This window comes from Mastigoproctus giganteus, chromosome 6 (assembly GCF_048544385.1).
Source record: "Mastigoproctus giganteus isolate SK-2022 chromosome 6, ASM4854438v1, whole genome shotgun sequence".
Lineage (NCBI taxonomy): Eukaryota > Metazoa > Arthropoda > Arachnida > Uropygi > Thelyphonidae > Mastigoproctus > Mastigoproctus giganteus.
Window position 1 is genome coordinate 207785681 of NC_143580.1, and position 19949 is coordinate 207805629.

General features: G+C 36.5%; 1 protein-coding gene across 1 annotated transcript in view; it reads left to right on the forward strand.

Annotated features, from left to right (window-relative positions):
• Positions 1-244: 244 nt before the first annotated feature.
• Positions 245-19949, forward strand: part of LOC150084910 (sprouty-related, EVH1 domain-containing protein 2-like) — a 139290-nt gene continuing 119585 nt past the window's right edge. The window contains exon 1 of the mRNA XM_090375636.1: positions 245-355. Coding sequence (XP_090231762.1) covers positions 333-355 — 23 coding nt within the window. The 5' untranslated portion in view covers positions 245-332. The remainder of the gene's footprint in view (positions 356-19949) is intronic.

Below are 19949 nucleotides of genomic sequence, written 5' to 3' on the forward strand. Positions count from 1 at the left end.
TGTGATGAGTATTTATCCGCTAAAATTATTCCTGTAAATAGCTTCGAATTTCTACTATTAGAACTGAAATCGCTATTTTCGAAAAAGAGCAAATTGAATCCTTAATATTGTATTTGCAATGAAAACAACTGTAGTGATGACGACGTTTGGTACTATTTTCTTAAGGTGCTGCAATACAACTATGGCTGTGCTGGGGCTTGCTCGTTTCCTGTGTTATCAAAGTTTTTTGATCCAGTGCTGCAGTTCACGTAGTATTTGGCAGTTTGCTTCTGCATTCAGTGGTTTTAATCACTTAGGAATAAACAAAAAAATGGCATTATCACAAGGAGAAAATGACAGAAGGTAGCTTTGATGAGTAAGTACCTATTCCAATCTACGTCTTTGTGTGTTACGGACTGCTTCCTGAACTAATGTTTCAAATGGTAGGCTTAGCTTGTGCGACCTGGGCGAGACCGCTGTACAGCGGCTCTTCCTCAGCTGTGCTTCGGCCGTGGCATGAGGAGGTCGAACACATTCTGAAGTCTGTTTCCGTTTCACGAACAGTTACGTATTTTTGGGGCCGGAGTTAGCTCGTACAAAGTATAAGCTCAATTTATTATTATAAAGTGACATAATGTTATTTGATAGTGAGCGGATAGTGGTACATTAACATAAAGTGACATAATTATACCATACTGAGGTACAAGCTTAGTATGATTGAGGTCATGCCACACTGTCAGTTATCTTCAATGGACGACGACGCCGTTTTATGAATGAATACTCGGAATGGCGTGAACAGAACCCTGTCTGTACCCACTTGCCTTTTTATGGTGCTGTGTATTAGCACGTGATGAACATTACAAATTATGTTGGTGCAGATGTATTATGACCAGCGAAAAAAAAGTTTAATTTAAATAAGAACTTACTGTGTACAGTGGCATGTACATTGTTTTTCGTGTAAATGGCTGCTGAATGAGTTAGTTGTTATCAATATAATAGTATTTATTTTATTATTATTTTATTTCTAAATTACTGGCAATGTGATATCGTGCGAATCCCATTTCTCACGTGGTCTTTAGAGAAATCATTTTTCTGGAATATAACTTTCCCTCTGGTGATATCTTCGTTATAAATAATATAAAATATGCGAGAAAACGCTGAATTTTCTATTTGTGTTTACGAAGAATTTGTATTGCCATAGATCAAACATGTAGTGTTTTCTGAGAATGCAAAAAAAAAAAAAAAAATTTGATTGACGAACTTTTTTAAATGGCTAGCAATCATCTTTTTAGATGTGCTGTGAGAAAATTACACATTTGCCAATATAGTTTTATTCGCAAGCGTTTCGTTTTTAACTGATAAAAGTTGTTAACTTACAGGTCTTAATGAGGTAGTGATGTATTCAGCATTTTTAAACTACTCTAACAAGCAAATTACACTGTTTTTATTAGACAATTGCAAAGTTTCTGCTCGGAAATTTTAAATATATATGGTTCAATCTTATAAAGGACTTTCGCCTTCTGACAACATCAGGAAAAGACTAGTACAACCAGTGAACTCGAAGAACGATAAGATTGCAATCAGAAAATTTAAGTGGCGTATGTATGTATCATATCTACACGTCTACCATTCCAAAACTTCGAAAACTTTGATTGATTGGTTTATTATTGGACAATGCATGTTATTTTTATTGCAATTAAGTTTTTTATTTGTTTACATGGTGTTTTTCCTCAAGTACAAGCAAACAATATCGGGGAACATGACGAATTCGAAATTATCATGCTTAATTTAGTTTCAATGAAATGATTATAATATTGAAGATATAGTGCTATAATAATCACTTAGAACACTGTAGCCAACACATATGCAGTAACATCACTTAGGCATACAGAATGCCTAAAACTTTCCCCTAAATTCAGGAATGGTGAGGAAGTAATTCATTTCAGGCTCTTGATTCAAAGGATATATGGGGGGGGGGGTACACTAATAAAATAAATTACTAATGTTCAGCTTCATTAATAGCACAAACAAGATAAGAATTTGCCCTTTTGTTATGGGGAGTAACAGTGTAGGAAAATTCTTCTGTTTAACAGAATACAAAAGTAGAACATGACTCTACAATAAAATTTGTGGGAGTAATTACCCCTTACCATCCCTTAATCTATTCTTGATGGTTATCAGATTCAGTTTTGGGAATAAGATTTATTGTAAATATAGGGATATATAACACTTTTTTTTTTTTTTAAGTAAAATTTTGATTTACTTTATCAAAACAAAATCTCTCCTCCATAAGACTAAATTGGGGAGATGGCAAGTGCAAAGTTAGTAAACATGATGTAAATGTGTTTCAAACTAAAGTAATTATTATAAAGAAATGCAGCAGAACTTCTTTGAACACCAATGTTTCTGAAAATCTTGGGATATTTACCTTGTAAATATCCCTGAAGTTATATTGACATTCTTCCAGGGACAATTACTAAGGCTGCCTGCCACTGGGCAGTCAAACTCTGACAGAGTTGATTTTTGGACACTGCTTGCAAGTCAAACATGGCAGTTTTTTGGCAAAGCCCAGTCATTCTGAGACATGCAGATCCTCCACTTACCTTTAACACTGGTGGGGCTGTTAATAGCCCTGGCTATATTCTCTTGTGTGTGGCCAGTATGCCATGAGTTGACCACTCAGGCATGAATCAATGTAAGCAGGGGCCGATGTGAGTGGCCAAACCTCTGTGGCACTAGGCAATACTAGTTGTTAGATGGCTCATCACCCACCTACTGTGTACTGTTTTTTTTTTTTTATTTGTCTAATAGAGACAAGCCCAGTATCCAGAAAAAGTCCTGGCACATGTTTCAACTTCTTTTATTGTGAAAAATGAGTTTTCTTCTTTTGGGGATATGACAGGCATCATGGCAAGATCCAATATTTCATATTTTTTGAGGGTGAGGCTTTAACTATTTTGACCAGCCAGCTCTTAGTCGACTGGACCAAACCTGTTAGTAATGCTGCAGGACAGACAGCTCCCGTTGTTTTCTTTATTAATGATGCTGATGAAGTCATATCAGACTTAAATGTGTAAGTTTGCAGATGATACAAAGGTTGGCAGGGTGCTTAATCACAGTAATCAGGGTATGTTAGTGCAACAAGATCTATACAAAGTAGGTAGATGGGCTGAGAAGTGGAAATTGAAGTTTAATAGCTGCTAGGGCAGCTCATGAGGTAAATGATATACAGGAATTTTGCTAGCAGACATAAGGAGGTGATTAACTAATTGTATAAGGCAGAGGTATGCAACCTTTATAAATGGTGTGTTGAATAAAAATGTCTGTGAGGTACACGTGGGCCAAATTTCTTTTTTTTTTTTTTAGCATTCTGCGATTTTTAGGATTATTAAAATGGTGTATAATGAAAAAATTGTCATAAACAGTTTCATGTTATTTATTGTAATATTTATACATACATGTACGTCTAATTAAGTTTATTAATAAGAAAAACGAAATACAAATTCAAGATAAAAAAAATTACAAAAATACAATTATAGTAACAAAAATTGCAATATTTTAATATTTAATAAGAGATTTGATACTGTTTTTCTATCAATGAATTGATATCTGGTTCGATATTTGTCGTAGCAATGCGCAGAGTATTTTCTATATTTGTCAGAAATTCCATTAATTCAAATATATATATATATATATATATATATAATAAATGGCAGGCCATTTATTATATATTTTGAAAACGACTGCAGACCGGATTACACACATTCAAGGGCTGTAGTTGGTCCGCGGTCCACCCCTGGTATAAGGCAATGGTCAGGCCACATCTCGAGTACTGCATACAGCTTTGGAGGCCTCATTTTAGGAAGGATGTGGATCTGTTGGAACCAATACAGAAAACAGCAATGAGATTAGTAATAGGAACAAAAAGGATGCTTTTACCATGAAAGGCTTCAGTTCTGCAAACTGTAGTGCCTGAAAATTAGGTAACTGTGATTAAGATGTTTAAAGCTTTGAATGGATTGAGTAAGCTTATGATGATGGAATCCTTCCTCTTGCTCAGACTGTACACAAGGGAGCATAAATTTAAACTGAGGAAGGATGGGTGTAGAATAGATGTGTGGAAATTTGCCTTCAGCCAGCAGGTGATCGCTTGTTGGAACAAACTTCTGTCTGGTGTTGTAGAGATGGTTTGAATAAATTCAAGGAAGAACTAGACAAACTGTTAGAAGGGATGGATAGGTGATATGGGTAAAGTGTTAGTTGCCTGACGACGCACCAGGGATTCCCCCCCATCTCCATGCTGTATTCTTTGTAGGTGTGACAACTCTGTGGAGGCCAGAGATTTAAAAAGTGTGTGGAAGAGTGGTTTATTGTGTAGTATTATGTTCTGTTGTTTCTCTGACCATTTAGCTGTTGGGTCCCTATTGAGACCCACACTTTGCCACAAGGAGGCAGATCAGGCACCTAGTAGCTTAAGTACTCTGGCAGGCCCTGCCACCTAATTTCTGAGGATTTCAATGGCACAGCACAGCATATAAAAAAAAAAAATGGGTGAACATTAGAATTTGGAAAGGCAGAAAGAGGTTTATGAGGAAGTACTTGGATTTAAGATGTTGATTAGAATTTGACGGCATTTTTAGGGGCGTATTCGGTCGGTTTAGTTATAGTGAGGGGGGGGGGGACTGAAGGCTGGGGAAAACAGGTAGAAGGATGGGGACAATAGAGCAGGCATCCTCAAAGAGATCAGTGGGGACGAGCCCCACCAGACGAAGTATGGGGTACGCAGGGAGGAGACAGATACCCCCCCCCCCCCAAGAATTGAGTTTTAAATGGGAACCGGGTTTGAGTACCTGGTTCAGATAGGTGATATGGGTAGTTTTGTTTTATTTTATTTTATTTTTTTTTTTTTTGGCTGATGCTGTATAAGCTTGCTTTCCTGCATCATTTGCCACTGTTAATACTAACTCAAACTGCAAACATCCCTTTGATTTTGTGGCCCTGCCATGTTTGCCAACTTTTGTTTGTTGAGAGGGTTAAATCTATTTGAAAATAATAGCAAATTGTATTACATTTTATTCAACTAAAATTCATAACATATGAACCTTCATAAAATTGTGTGTTTTTGAGTAGTGTATAATATGTAAAAATATTTACTACATTCCTCAGTTTTTGATTGGTGTGCTATGGTCACTATAGTCTGCAGGCCCCCTCCCCCACCACCAAAAATAAAACTATAACTGCATCTTGAATGATTACTTTATTGTCCTTTTTTGGGACTATTTGAAGAAATTAGCCAGATCTGCGATTATAATATTTGTTGATAACTCTAATACTTTGACCATGGTCAAAGTATTAAATTGATGGTCAGGATAATCAAAGTATTAAACTGAATTCTTGTTACTGAGTATTAGACTGTTCTTCTTAGTGAGTTGTTTTCAGAACTTTCCAACTCTGTTCCTTTTCCTACTGTCAGTTTGAACTTTCTGGTTTAAATCAATATTACCTATTTCCAGTCCAGCCATCTCCCCAACCCCTATAAGAAACGTAGTGTCTATCTTGCTCCTGTTCTAACTATTTTCTTCACCCCTGACCATAACAGGTGTGTTTGTCATACTTTTAAAAAGATTAACTTTATGCCTCCTTCTAAATGTTTCTGAGTGTGATAGCCTTGTGAATGTTTCTGAGTCTGTTCTTGGAGACATGCAGTTCAGCTAGTACATAATATTGCTCCAATACTATGGCTGGAAGAAGTTCAAATAATATATGGAGAGGTGTTGCTGAAGCCATGTTATATTAAGCTAGGTATATCCTTTTCTATGAATGCCATATTAACCACTTAATGTTTCTGACATAATTTCAATTTTTGGTTGCCTCGACCACCATTCATCTCATTTGGCCTTGATTATTCACTCTGATTCTTCACATGCCGATCTGGCTAGCCGGGTGGGTAAAGTGCTTGCCTGGCAACCTAAAGGTTGCAGGTTTGAATCCTGCCTCGGGCTTGGATCAAAGTACTGCAAAAACCGTGGGAGGTGCATTATGGCCACAGAAGCAGATGCGCCAACAACTGCAAAAAAAAAAAAAAAAATTCTTCACACTTTGAAGTTGGTACTTTCAGATGTGTTCATTGTGGTATTCCTTAATAGAGATTTCCTGCACTGGAATCTCCTTTTTTTTTTTTTTTTTATCATCTCCTTTGATCTAAAATCCTCTTTACCCTTTGCTTTGGTATGAGGGTGGGTACATTTTAATATCTTGTGAAGGGGTGGGGAAGGATGGGCTAGAATATCTAGTTTTGCCTCTGAAAAAATTTGAAAGGTTTCTGAATTTTCATTTCACTCAACGAGATGTCTAAAGGGAATTTTAATTTCAAAAATTAATTAAAAACGTATTTAAAACAAAACACGAATTTTTTATAGTTTTATTCAGGAAAGATTGAAGCAAGGGTGGTATCAGAAATGTAAACATTTGTGAATTATTTTTGCTGATTTTTCAAATTTCCACATGCATAGAAGAAGAATTTTACTTTTTTTTGTGGCTATAGGCTACAAATGTCATGCATGCTACACATTCATCGTTATCATCAAGGTAATCTTTTTTCTTAAGTGTCCATTCTTTCAAATATTATTCCTTATAAATGCATTTATGCTTAAGTATTTTACTAAATGAAAATAAAATATGTGATGCTCTTCTATTTTATCAATAATTATATAATGTTTCTGCTTGCTTGGTAGTTTAAGGTATGAAAACAGTACAATGCAATGTCAGTAAGTATTGCATGAGCAAGTTTGTGTTCTGGAACATAGCTTGTGTTGATGCATTTATTAGTGTTCATGCACCTCAACGATGTTAAATGTAAAGAAAAGTAAGAGTGTTGTTAATTATTATGATAAATACATTAATTGCCATGCTAAATTAACAAAATTGCATACTATTAATTTTAATATTGTTTATTTAGTTTAAAAAAATAGCTTTCCATGAAAATCAGTACAAAACATCCCTAAAACTTTCTGATAACTTTGGGACATCTGGTTGCTCTAGTCATGCCAACAACACTAAACTGCTTTGTTTTTGTGGATGTGGAGATTGATGTACCATTAGTCTTCATAAAGTTATCCTTCACAAGAATTTTAGTTCAGTCAAAAAGAAAAGGCAACTTTTCAAATAAAGTGTAATAGTATTTAAAATGATTAGTTTGTAAGCCTTTCTGGAACTATTTGGGAATCTAGGAGTACAGTATTTGTTGACAAGCCTAGTTTGGTGTTTGTTTGGTTTTTAGGAGCATTAGAAACTTAGGGCCATATTGCTCCGGCGATATGCGGTGGTCATTCTCTGACCTTTCCGCATCTTTCGCATTTGGTGGTCAAGGGCTCGAACCCTGGTCTAATCAAGAAGTGTGTGCTATGCACTGCTGCTCCTGGCTACGGAGGTGCCCCCGACAAGCCTAGTACTTGATCAGTTCATCATATGGAAAAGCCAGTTTTCTTACTGTTTTCAATACTTTACTACCCTATTCCTTTTCCCTCACTAACACTTTGAACTTTGATTTCAACCAATATTAACTATCCTCAGTCTGCATCTCCCCCTTTCTTCCTCTTTAAAAAATGTCTGTCTTGTTCCTATTCAGATCATTCTCTTCATCCCTGACCATAGCAGGAGTTTATAACATAACTTTAGATTTATTTTTTTTATTGTCTTCAAAGTCGTTGTTATCCTTATGGCTTGCATCCAGCTTCTGTTTTTACTGTATCTCAAGTTTATAGCTCTGTTGAATAGGGTGTAGAGAAGGGCAGCAAGATTGGTTGGAAGCATAAAAGGGGTCTTACCAGAAAATATCTGAGGTCTGGAAACTAGGCATCTATGTAGAGATGTAATTGTTTAAGGCTTTAAGAGAATTCATTAAATTAAGTGATGACATTTTTTTCTCTCTGTGTGTCTCTCTCTCTTAGGTCACACATGTACAAGTAAGCATAAATATAAATTGAAAAATGATGATTGCAGGATGGATGGCCCCAATTTGCCCTCATCCATACAATAATTGAATGGTGGAATAACTTTCAGTGTTGTGGAGGTAGGAAGTTTCAGTGAATTTGAAGGAGGATTAGACAAATTACATAAATTAACTAGAGCAGCAAAGCAATGGGCTCAGAGTAGTGGGAGTGCTTTGACTTGGTGGAACATTGAAGGTATAATTCTCTTACAAATCATAGCATAGCAAAATGTGCTACTCGTGCAGTGTTTCCATACAGTGAGGAACAGGACTTGATACAGGTTAAGGGGTACGTCTTTGTGTGTATGTGGTGCAAGGTGTGTAAAGAAATTAAGTGCCAACCCAGTGTTCTGATGGGCATTTATGAGAGCTTGAAGAGTAGGGAGGATGCCCTTGAAGTCGAGCCCGTCACCACCAAATACGGAGGATGTGGAAAGGTATAAGTGATGACCACCGCATATTCACGGAGCAATATGGCCTTAGTTGCTAATGTTCCTAAAAACCAAATAACAAACAAACAAAGAAACAGCCCTTGAAGGAATTAAATGGGAGTCCATCAAGCTCTCAGCTGCACATCAATGCCAGAGCTTGCACATCAGGCAAACAGTGGAAACTCCCATGGCAGAATGCACTGGCCCCACAGGAGGTAGTTATTGTCGGTGATTCTATTGGCAGCGAAATATATTGTGTAAGAAGGATAGAACCAGTGTATGTCTGCCAGGGTCAAAAGTAGATTATGTTGTAGAGCAGATATCATCTTTTAAGGGCAGAAAGGTGATGGAGTTGTACATATTGGCACTAATGATGAGAGGCGCCTCCGTAGCCAGGTGGGAAGGAGCAGCAGTGCGTGGCACACGCTTCTTGATTAGACCGGGGTTCGAGCCCGTCACCACCAAATACGGAAGATGCGGAAAGTCGGGGAATGACCACCGCATATCCTGGAGCAATATGGTCTTAGTTGTTAATGCTCCTAAAAACCAAATAACAAACAAAACAACAAGCACTAATGATGCTAAGAGTATGAGATGTAGAACTTTCCAGATGTTGACTGGAATTTGTGAGTTGGTCACTTGCAAGTGTGCTTAATAGCTAGGAAGACTTGTGGATTTATTGGATGACTGTTTCCTACAGCAGCATGTTAGAGAAGCAACAAGAGGAAGCAGTAGTGTTGATGTGGTTATCAGCAGAAATTCTTCAGGCATTAAGAATATGCAGGTAAAAGACCCACTGGCTGGCTGGCAGTGATCATGGTGTACTAATGTGGAATTTACTTAAAGACATAACTACTGTCAAGGGAAGGAGAGAGGCTTTTGCTTTTATAAGAGTGACTACAGTGGTCTCAGACAGTTTGAAAAAATTCTGTGCAGTGAGACCAACTTACTTTCCATTTAGAATTTGCGGTTGGCAAATGGTGACGTTACCAACAGCAAATTCTAAATGGAAAGCATTCGGGGAAATAATCATAGCAGCTGCTAGGCTTTTTGTACCAACTAAGAATAATCAAGGCAGGCCTAAATTGATGTCAGATGAACTGATGAGACTAGTTTCAGAGAAGAAAAATGCATGGGATGCATGTAAATTATCAGGTGATATAGAAGCCTATGGTAGTTATAAAACTAGTCTGTAATCAAACCACAAAGGGGGTTAGGCAAGCTAGGGCACATTACAAGAAGTCTCTAACAAAGAATGCAAAGGACAGCAGCAAAGATTTATATGCTTATAAATAGAAGAAAACAGTTGAATCACATTGGTCACTTGATGTCACTGGTTTAACTGGTGATAATGCTGCTTAGGTTGCTGACAAACTGACTGACTATTTTGCATCTACATTCACACATTAATTCTTTACGGAAGGGGACCGGCAACCCAAAGGTCGCGGGTTCGATTCCCGCCTCGGGCTTGGATCAAAGTACTGCAAAAACCTTGGGAGGTGCAATATGGCCACAGAAGCCAATGCGCCAACAACTACCAAATCAAAAAAAAAACAAAAAAAAAAAAAAAAAACGGAAGGGTATGCCAGATGTTTATTAAACTCTAACAGGAAGATAGATGATTTTGTAATAACTGAAAGGAAAGTGGAAAAGCAATTGTTGAAGATAAATATAAAAAAGGCATCTAGGGTGGTCAGGATCTATCCAATTACAGGTAGTTCTTGACTTTACAAGTTAATTCGTTTCTAGCGTGTGCTCGTAAAGTGGGAATTTATTTCCCATAGACATAAGGTTAAAAATAGGGGTTACGTTCTCAACAGTGAAATTAGTTAGCTAATTAGTTTGTTTAAATAGTGATTGATTTATTGAAAGAAATGAAAACGTAGCCTGTAAAATCAAGCAAATTATAATAATAGAGAAATTATTTACGACTTACAAATGTTAAAGAATGTTTATTCTTCATCATCATCGACTAAAATGCACACTTGTTGATCACTCATTATTGGCTCGGCACTTGGTTTGTTGCATAAGGAGTTGTCTTCAGAAATGTTTCAAGAGGCGTTTGTTTCCAAGATAATCTATTTTCTTTATAAATTTCACGATTATCATGCATAAGCATTTTTTAACGGCACACCCACACAAATTGCAACTAACACGATTCACGTGGAGTAGCAAGTTTATGAAGCTTACAAAAAAGGAATGAAGAGAAGATTCTGAAAATTTGTTTTTTACACGATTGAAGATTTCAGTAAAGGGCAAACACATTTCACCGTGATAACATAAAAACCTCACAATTCCAGCTATCGGTATTTTTGCAAATGCAAGAAGATCGAGTTTACTCAATCTTCTCGTTTATAATTGCTTGCAGTAACAGAAAAGCCCAAGAAACCGGAAAGTGCAAATCGTTTTTATTGTTTTATGGTTGTGACCTCCAGAAATGTGCTTTAGAAAAATATCACAAAGGCATTTAAAATTGATTCTTATAACTGAACATGTGATAATGATGAAAGTGTAGTGCATTTTAATGATTTGAATTGGTAACTAATACAATTTACAAACCACTCTCACGACCTTTTATATGACCTTAAAAATGACATTTTAAAGAGATAAATAACTTTTATACAGCGAAAATTTCAACTTCCTAGATCTTGAAACGAATTACCAAAAACGGTGTTATTGGGTTCAGATTACGATATTTTAAATATGATGGTGTCTCTGGAACTGATTAATATCGTAAAGTGGGGTACACTGTATTGTATAACTATGCACGTGGTTTGGAATGTGGTATTTATGAATGTTTAACATTCATTTTTTGCAATTAAATGTTCATATTTTTGATTTTCTTGATACTTGGGGAATAAACCTCGTAAACCCAGGAACTTGTAAAGTGAAAACTCGTAAAGCGAGAACTGCCTGTATATTAAAGGAGGCAGCAGAAGAGATAAGCAAGTATGCCCTTATAATTATGAGAGTATCCTTGGATTCAGGGGAGGTCCCCGTTGGCTATAGATGTTTGAATGTATCCCCAGTTCACAGAGGGGTATCAAAAGATGACACGAGTAATTACAGACCTGTTGCTTAATGTCTGTTCCAGGGAAAATAATGTAGTCACTGGTTTAAGTAATGCAGGACCATCTAGATTGCAATTGTACTGCAGTCAAAGCATGGATCTGGGCTGGTCTTGTCTGACCAATCTGTTTGAATACTATGGTGATGCAGTAACAATGGAACTGGATGCAAAATGTAATTTTGATATTATGTAGGTTTTTGATACTGTTGCACATAAAAGACTGCTGTAAAAACTGAAGCAATATGGCATTAAAATTAACTTGCCCTTAATGGCAAGTTACTGCTATGGATGAAGCAATGATTGAATGGGAGAAGACAGTAGTTATGAGTGAGCACCGCTCTTTATGGACTAATGTTATTAGTGGAGTCCCAGAGGGTTTGGTGCTGAGCCAATTGTTGTTTTCTGTATTTTTTTAATGATATTGATGAGGGTACATCAGGCTTAATATCTGTTTGTAGATGATACAAAGGTTGGTAGGACAGCTAATGACATTATTGAAGGTAAGCTGTTGCAAGAAGATCTAGAAAAGTTAGGCCAGTGGGCTGAGAAATGGTATTTGACGTTTAACATTGACAAATGCAAGGTACTACATATGGGTAGCAGTAATCCCAGATTAACATTCTGTGTTAACATTGACAAATGCAAGGTGTACTGCAGATGGGTAGCAGTAATCGCAGATTAACGTTCTGTGTGGTACTACACTTAGCATAGTGGAAAATTAAAAGTACCTGGGGTTAATTGTGCAGTCAGATATGAATTTCCCTGAGCAGTGCAGACGAGCTGCTAGTAAGCTCATGACGTTTTGTCAGTGATATACAGGAATTTTTCTAGCAGGGATAAGGAGATGATTATCCCATGGTTAGGCCACATCTTTTGAATACTTTATACAGGTCTGGAGGCCTCATTGAAGGAAATGGCGTAGAGAATGGTAACAAAATTGGTGAAGGGATCAAAAGGGTCTTACCGAGAAAGGCTTCAGTTCTGCAAACTGCAGTGTCTGGAGACTAGGGTTCTGCAAGGAGACCTGATCCCTTCACATCATAAATTTAAATCGAGGATGATGGTTATATGATAGATGTGCGGAAGTTTGCAACTTTGCATTCAGCCAGCAGGTGGTTGATTGTTGGAACAAACGTCCATCTGTTTTTGTGGAAGTGGGTAGTTCGAATAAATTCAAGGATGAATTATGCAAATTCTTGGAGGGGATGGATGGGTGAGGTGGTAGTTTTTTTTTTTTTTTTTTTTTGCCAGTATTCTATAAGCTTGTTGTCCTGTGTCATTTGCCTCTACTAATACACAAATAAACATGTATTTTTCACTTGGGGGAGAACGTAGACTATATAGAACTTTTGATTCTGTGACCAAATCTTTTATCACATTTTCCTCCACATGTTCTAAATTCTTTAGAACAGGAGGGTGGGCAACCTCCCACCTGTGAATGTGTGTAATCCAGCCCATGGTCATTTTGAAAATACGGCCCACTGTTTATTATACTGTATATATTTTTGAATTAATGGAATTTCTGGTATAAATTTAGAAAATACTCTGCACATTGCTATGACAAATATTGATCCCGATATCGATTAACTGATAAAACAAACAGTATCAAATCTCTCATTAAATATTAAAAAATAAAATATTGCAATTTTTGTATACTGGAATTGTATTTTGTTACTATAATTGTAATTTTATCTTGAATTTGTATTTTGTTTTTCTTATTACTAAAATTATGTGTATGTATAAATATTACAAAAAACAACATAAAACTATTTATGACAATTTTTTCATTATACAGCATTTTAATAATCCTAAAATTGTAGAAAGCTAAAAAAACATTGATCTGCACGTACCTCACAGACATTTTATTTGGCCTGCCATTTATAAAGGTTGCCCACCCCTGCATTAGAAGGTGGAATGTAATGCAATGAAGGTGCATTTGCCTGAGAACTGCAGCTGATCCAGAGCACAGACGTAATGAAGGAACATCTGAACTGGAACTGTTTACCCAGATGAATTGCATGACCTCAAAGATCTAGCCCTTTTCATAGATAAAGCCAAACTTCTTGCCTCAAGACTAAACCAGAAACTGATAAATGCAAGAAGAGTGTCAAAGTATCTTACTGTTGAAAAGAATCAAAGTTTCAGCAACATTCTTTACAGTAAATGATTTGCTCTGCTACTGCTGCTATATCAGTGGAGTTTTTGGGAAATTGTTATAAGTATACATTCTTTTATAGGATAGGATTTCTTTTTTGACTCCTCACAGCCAAGTTTGAAAGTGGTTCTCTTGCATAATGGGAACTTAGAGTTATCCATCCCCATTGCCCTCTCTGTTCGTATAAAGGAGACATGCAATAACATGAAGACTGTTCCTGAAGTAATTCAATACAGCGCTCATCAAGGGAATATCTATAGTAACTTCTCTAAGTTTTTGGAATGTCAGTGGGCAGTCATGCAAGGAGGGTTCTCAAAATATTTTTTCTATGCCTATGGAATAGCCATTTTACCAAAGACTAGTAACATAGGGTGTGACTGCTTTCAAGGAGCACACATGAGCCAGCAACGAGTAGTGTGGATATGTTCCATTGGTGGATTCAATGAACATTTTTCTTCCACCTTGTCACCTTAAACTTGGTTTGATGTGAAGAGTCATGTGAAAACAGTGAATAAGATGAATTTGAGAGGATTTCATTACTTAAATTAGATTTCTGAAGATGAATGTTTCAAAAACGAAAGAGGGAATCCTTGTAGGACTTCAAATCAGAGAGCTTCCTCCTTTAAATCTGAGAGATGCCAAAAAACATGGCAGCCTTTCAAATGGCTTTATGGAAACTTTTTGGATAACCACAGGTCACCCACATACAAAGATGGATTTCAGAAATTGCTCAATGTATTTAAAGATAAGGGATGCTGTATGTTGCTGAAACTTAATTTCTTGCATTTACAGTTAGACGTCTTTCCTGAAAACTTGTATACAGTGAAACATATATTAACAGATTGGTGATTGTTATACTATAACATTCTGAACAAAATGTATCAGTGGAAATCTTTTGTGCATTTTTAAATTACACATTTATTTTAACTACGTACGACGTGTGACAAAGTTTCGAGAATAATTCATTTAAAAGTTATGTCGAAAATTATACAGATGTGAGGCCATTGCTTTCAAAGTAGTCCCCCTTCAGACTGTACACACGCATTCCAGCGTAAGATCCATTGATTGTAATATTTCTGGTATCTGTTTTAATATCCACGTTACGTTACACTGAATTTCAGAAGCTGACTGAAAATGCGTTCCTTTCATGACTCCTTTTAGTTGAGGAAATAAAAAGAAGTTACAAAGAGACAAATCAGCGAATATGGAGGGTGCTGCAATGTTGTGATTGATTTTGAAGTTAAAAACTCTTTCACTACATTGGTGGAATGTGTGGGAGCATTGTCATGATGCAAAATCCACGACAAAGCAATTTCAGATCGAACTCGGTTGACTTGCTTGCGAAGCCTTTTCAAAACCTGAAGGTAAAATTGTCGATTGATAGTTTCATTAAGTGGAACAAACTCTTGGATGATTCTTTTCGATCAAAAAAGCAAATTAACATGATTTTCACTTTTGACTTTGACATTTTCGCTTTTTTGGGTCTTGGCGAGGAAGCTCCCTTCCATTGTTGACTTTGCCTTTTTGTTTCGGGGTCATAAGCAAATACCCAGCTTTCATTCCTGTAATCATGCGAGAAAGCAAATCTGGAACATATTCAATGCTTTTCAACAGCTCCTGAGAATGTCACAACCAAATTTTTTTCTGCTTGTGAGAGAGGTTTTTCGGCACCACCTTTGCACACATTTTCCTCGTCAACAAATTTTCAGTCAAAATTAATCTAACGCTTTCCCGATTAATGTTAGTTTTTTGGCAATCATTCTTGTGGTTAACTGCCTATTGCTTTGAAAAAGATCATGCACACAATGTTTTCTTCATGTCGAGTTGTGGAAGGATGCCCTGGATGCTCAGCATCTTCAACAGATTCATATCTTTCTCAAAATTGTTTTGCCCGATTTGAAAACGTGTGGTTTCGACATGGTATCATTTCCATAAACTCTGGTCAACTTTTCATAAAATATCTGTTGATGATTCACCACTTTTCACCAAAAATTTTATCACAACTCTTGCCCTAGATTGCATTCCATTTTTCATGTAACACAGAACTGAAACACGTCTTTACATGAATCAACTTGTACAATGACTGAAATGACTGACAGCATTTACCCTTTGCATGCAAGTAGAGTAGACTTCATGCTACACAGCGGGAGGACGTAACAGTTTAGTGTAGCCACTTTTAATGGAAAAGAAATTATTCTCGAAACTTTGTCACACCTCGTATATAAAATGTGTTGGATTTAGACTGTAAAAGTGATTTAAAAAAATGTAATTGTAACCAGTCTTGTATTTTGTAATGAAATCAACTTAATTAATTTGTTCTGATATCAGTCAAATTATAAAAAAAATACTAGTTGTTAGGGAAAAAACATTTGTAAATCGGTGTGCAAAACTGGTTTAGAAAAAAAAAAGTCTTAATATTTTTGTTGGAGGGCAATAACCATTTTCATCTTGACTTAATATAATTAGAAGAGATGGGTAAATAGCCTCTCCCCAGCATTCAACTAAGAATAATTTATTCGTCTTCTTGAGTCAATGTGAATATTTTGTGAAAAAATGCGCTCTGTTGCAGTGTATGGAAATAAGCATTACATTTTTATGGCCAAAGTTTTGGAACTTTTTGGTTTTCATTCTTCTGTGGAAAATAACTTAAATTTAAACAGATCTACACTTGCATGCTTACTCCAGTGGATATAAAGAAAGGCAAGAAATGAGGAATTGCAAGTTTTTGAAAGAAAGAAGCTAGGAGGGCCTTGACCTTGTAGTCTGAATGGATAGTTTGGTAAGATGCCTAAAAGTTGACATTGTGTACTACTATGAAGTTCACTGCTGCAATTCATGCTGAGTGTTTGGGGGGGGGGGGGGTTAGTTAATTTATTTTTTTTATTTTTTTTTATTTTTTTTTTTTAGCATTAGCAACTAAGGTCATATTGCTCCGGGGATATGCGGTGGTCATTCCCTGACCTTTCCGCATCATCCGTATTTGGTGGTCACGGGCTCGAACCCCGGTCTAATCAAGAAGTGTGTGCTACGCGCTGCTGCTCCTGGCTACAGAGGCACCAGGAGTTAAATCTTGGACATCAGCTCTGGCTGCAATATGAGACCTAAGACAATATTTCAGCAATTAGTGCTCTTCATGTACTCTGTTCACCCAGCTGAAACTCGTGATAGCTGTTTTTGAGAATGTTTTCTTTTATTTTCTCCACAGAAAATTCCAGAAATCTCTGTTAATTATCACACAATTAGGAAAAATTCACAAATTATATTAAACCTAATTATATGCACATGTTGAGTGGCATCTGTCATATACAGTTATTGATTGCAAGCTTGCTTTACTGATGTGCACTTTGTGTTATATGTGGGAGGTACTCCTGTTATTGAGCAGCTGGCATCCAGTTGCATGCAATCGCTTGAAGTGTGTGGGTTTTTTTATTTGCATTTTTGTTGCTGGCAGGTCAGCATATAAAAAATGGGTTTTTCACAGTTATGTTCAGAAAAGATTGAAAATAAAGTGGCATAGAAAAAGTGAACAATTCTGAATTGTTTTTTGTTCATTTTTTCAAATGTATCCACATGTGGTCAAAGTGACCCCAAGCACTTAAGAAAAACAGTTCTTTTCGTGACTGCTGAGGGTTAAGGGAGATCATCTATAGTTAATGGGAGTTGAGAACTGCATGCTGAGTGTTGGGGATTTAGATCTTTATGCCCACCAGAGTAACAGCATAATAGGTATTTCTTGTTCTGTTTAAATTTTTATGCTATTTACCAAAGGATTCTAAAACATCTGGCTTATCTAAATGTGTTGTTTATTTAATTAAAATTTTTAAGTTTTGTTCTGACAGTGCAAAGTGGTGTTCTTTTTTGTTTTTTTTTTTTTTGTTTTTTTTTTTTCATATTGTTCATCCCTGTGTTATTATCATCCTTAGCTCTCATACTGAATGAGTGAACATGTTTTCAAACTTTTCAAAATATGGATTATGCCATATTTTTTCCTAATTTTATTAGACTATTTCTCATTGTATATTTTATATGTACGTTCCATTCATCAAGACTACAAAGTTTTATTAAAGGCTGTGTTAATTCTTTGTCTGAGCTCAATCCTTTCTCTCCTTAACTTTGCTGTACCAGAGATCTCCAATGTTGTGAGACTGAGACGTGTCAAGTGTTTTATGAGTGATACAATTATTTCCATCCTTTACTAGATCTACAAGCACTTCTGTCCAATTTTGGCCCCTTCAGTGTGATTTGGTTGGTGTTACTAGTGTAGCTCTCATTGTGGGTTGTATTCAAATGAAATGTATTAGATTTTTTTTTTTTTTTTTTGTGACAGTGCAATATAACTGCTGTAGTTTTTATGGTTATAATGCTCATGAAAAACCAACCGACTTATTTACTATCTTACAGGTGGTAAATAGTCACCATACTGACTTCACTTGTAAAACACCTTTAAGAAATTACTATATGCATTATATAGTGATAGTTTTTATTATCATTCTTACACTAATACCATGCTTTGGTATTGGTATTGGTGTCTGCATGAAGAGGAAATCTGTTCAGAGCTAAAATTACAAGGAGTGATAACTGCAAAGGGAATGTTTGTACATAGTAATGGGAATAATGCTGCCAAATGCAAAGTCTTAGAGAATAGCAACCCCAAATAAATTATACATTTGGTGGATTGAATTAAAAACGGAGGAGGAAAGGAATCTTGGAGTTATAATACAGGCAGATATGAAGTTTTCTGAACAATGTAAACAGGCAGCCAGGAAAACATGTGGTGTCCTATTGATGATTTATCAAATGTTATCCTGTAGCAATAAGGAGGTCATAATCCTACTGTTTAAGGCAATTATAAAACCACATTTGGAATACTGTTCAAGTATGGATACCTCATCTGAAAAAAGACATTGAGCTTCTTGAAAGAGTCCAAAGATGGGCAACTCGAATGGCAAGGTCGGCAGAAGGATGACCATATGAGGAAAGACTCCAATTATGGTAACAGAGCCTGGCAACAAGGCACCTCGGAGGTGACCTGATTGAGGTTTATAAAGCTCTGAGAGGTATTAGTAAAATGAATGAAGGTGGAGTTCTCACTGTCATAAAGAATTTCAGAACTAGGGACCATAAATTCAAATTACAAGGGTTGAGGTTTAGATTAGATTGTAGAAAGTTATTTTAGTCAGTTGTTGATTGTTGGAACAAGGAGGCTGAGAGTTTGAATAAATTCAAAGGTCAACTGGGTAGTTACCTACATGTGTGAGGAGAGAATAATTTGTATTTTCTTATTTATTATTATTTTTTGTAATTTTATTTTTGTCAGTGCAGCAAAAGCCTGTGGCTTCCTTGCACTATATGCTAATTACATTACTATCTAGTCCTGACTAGAAACCTCATCCTTACTTACAATATACCACTGTCTCCTACTGATATCAAATCTGATATCAAAGCTATCTGAACTGCATAGTACATCCATATGTTCCAAACCTTCAAGTGCCAGAAATATGAGCATTCACAAATGACCTGTCGTTGTGCCCTTGCATACACTGTGGTGCAAAGACCACAAAATTACATCATGTTCAGCTACAAAACTCCTTGCATTAACTGATAAGTGGAGCACCATGCATATTCACTTCACAAGTATACCAGAAGTGGAAGGAAGAAAAAGAAATAGATTTATTGAATGTTTCATAACAGGAGGCAAAAAAAATGAGTGAAAACAGTAAATAGAAATAAGGTCAACAGATACTGAAAAGTTTGCCAAATGTTAATAGTAGTAGCAAGAAAGCAAACTTATGATGACTCACCCCCCCCCTCACTCACTCACTCTCTCTCTCACACACACACACACACACACACACACACACACACACACACACACACACACACACACACACACACACACACACACAAACTTTCCGCATCTGTTCGTCCCTATAAATAATTTGTCTGGCTCTTCCATGAATTTATTCAAACTACTACCCACTTCTATAACGACAGATGGCAGTTTGTTCCAGCAGTCATCCACCTGCTGGCTGAAGACAAATTTCTGCACATCTATCGTGCAATCATTCTTCCTTAATTTGAATTTTTGCCCCCCTCTTATGTATAGTGCGAAAAAGGGGGAGAATGCCATCAGCATTAAGCTTAATCATCCATTCAAAGCCTTAAACACCTCAATCAGATCACCTCACGGGTGCCTATTCTCCAGACATTGCAATTTGTAGAACTGAAGGCTTTCTTGGTAATACTACCCTTTGCCGATCACTTTACCCCACCCTGCATCCTACGACGTGGCCTAACCATTGCTTTCTGCGACGGGATAATTAC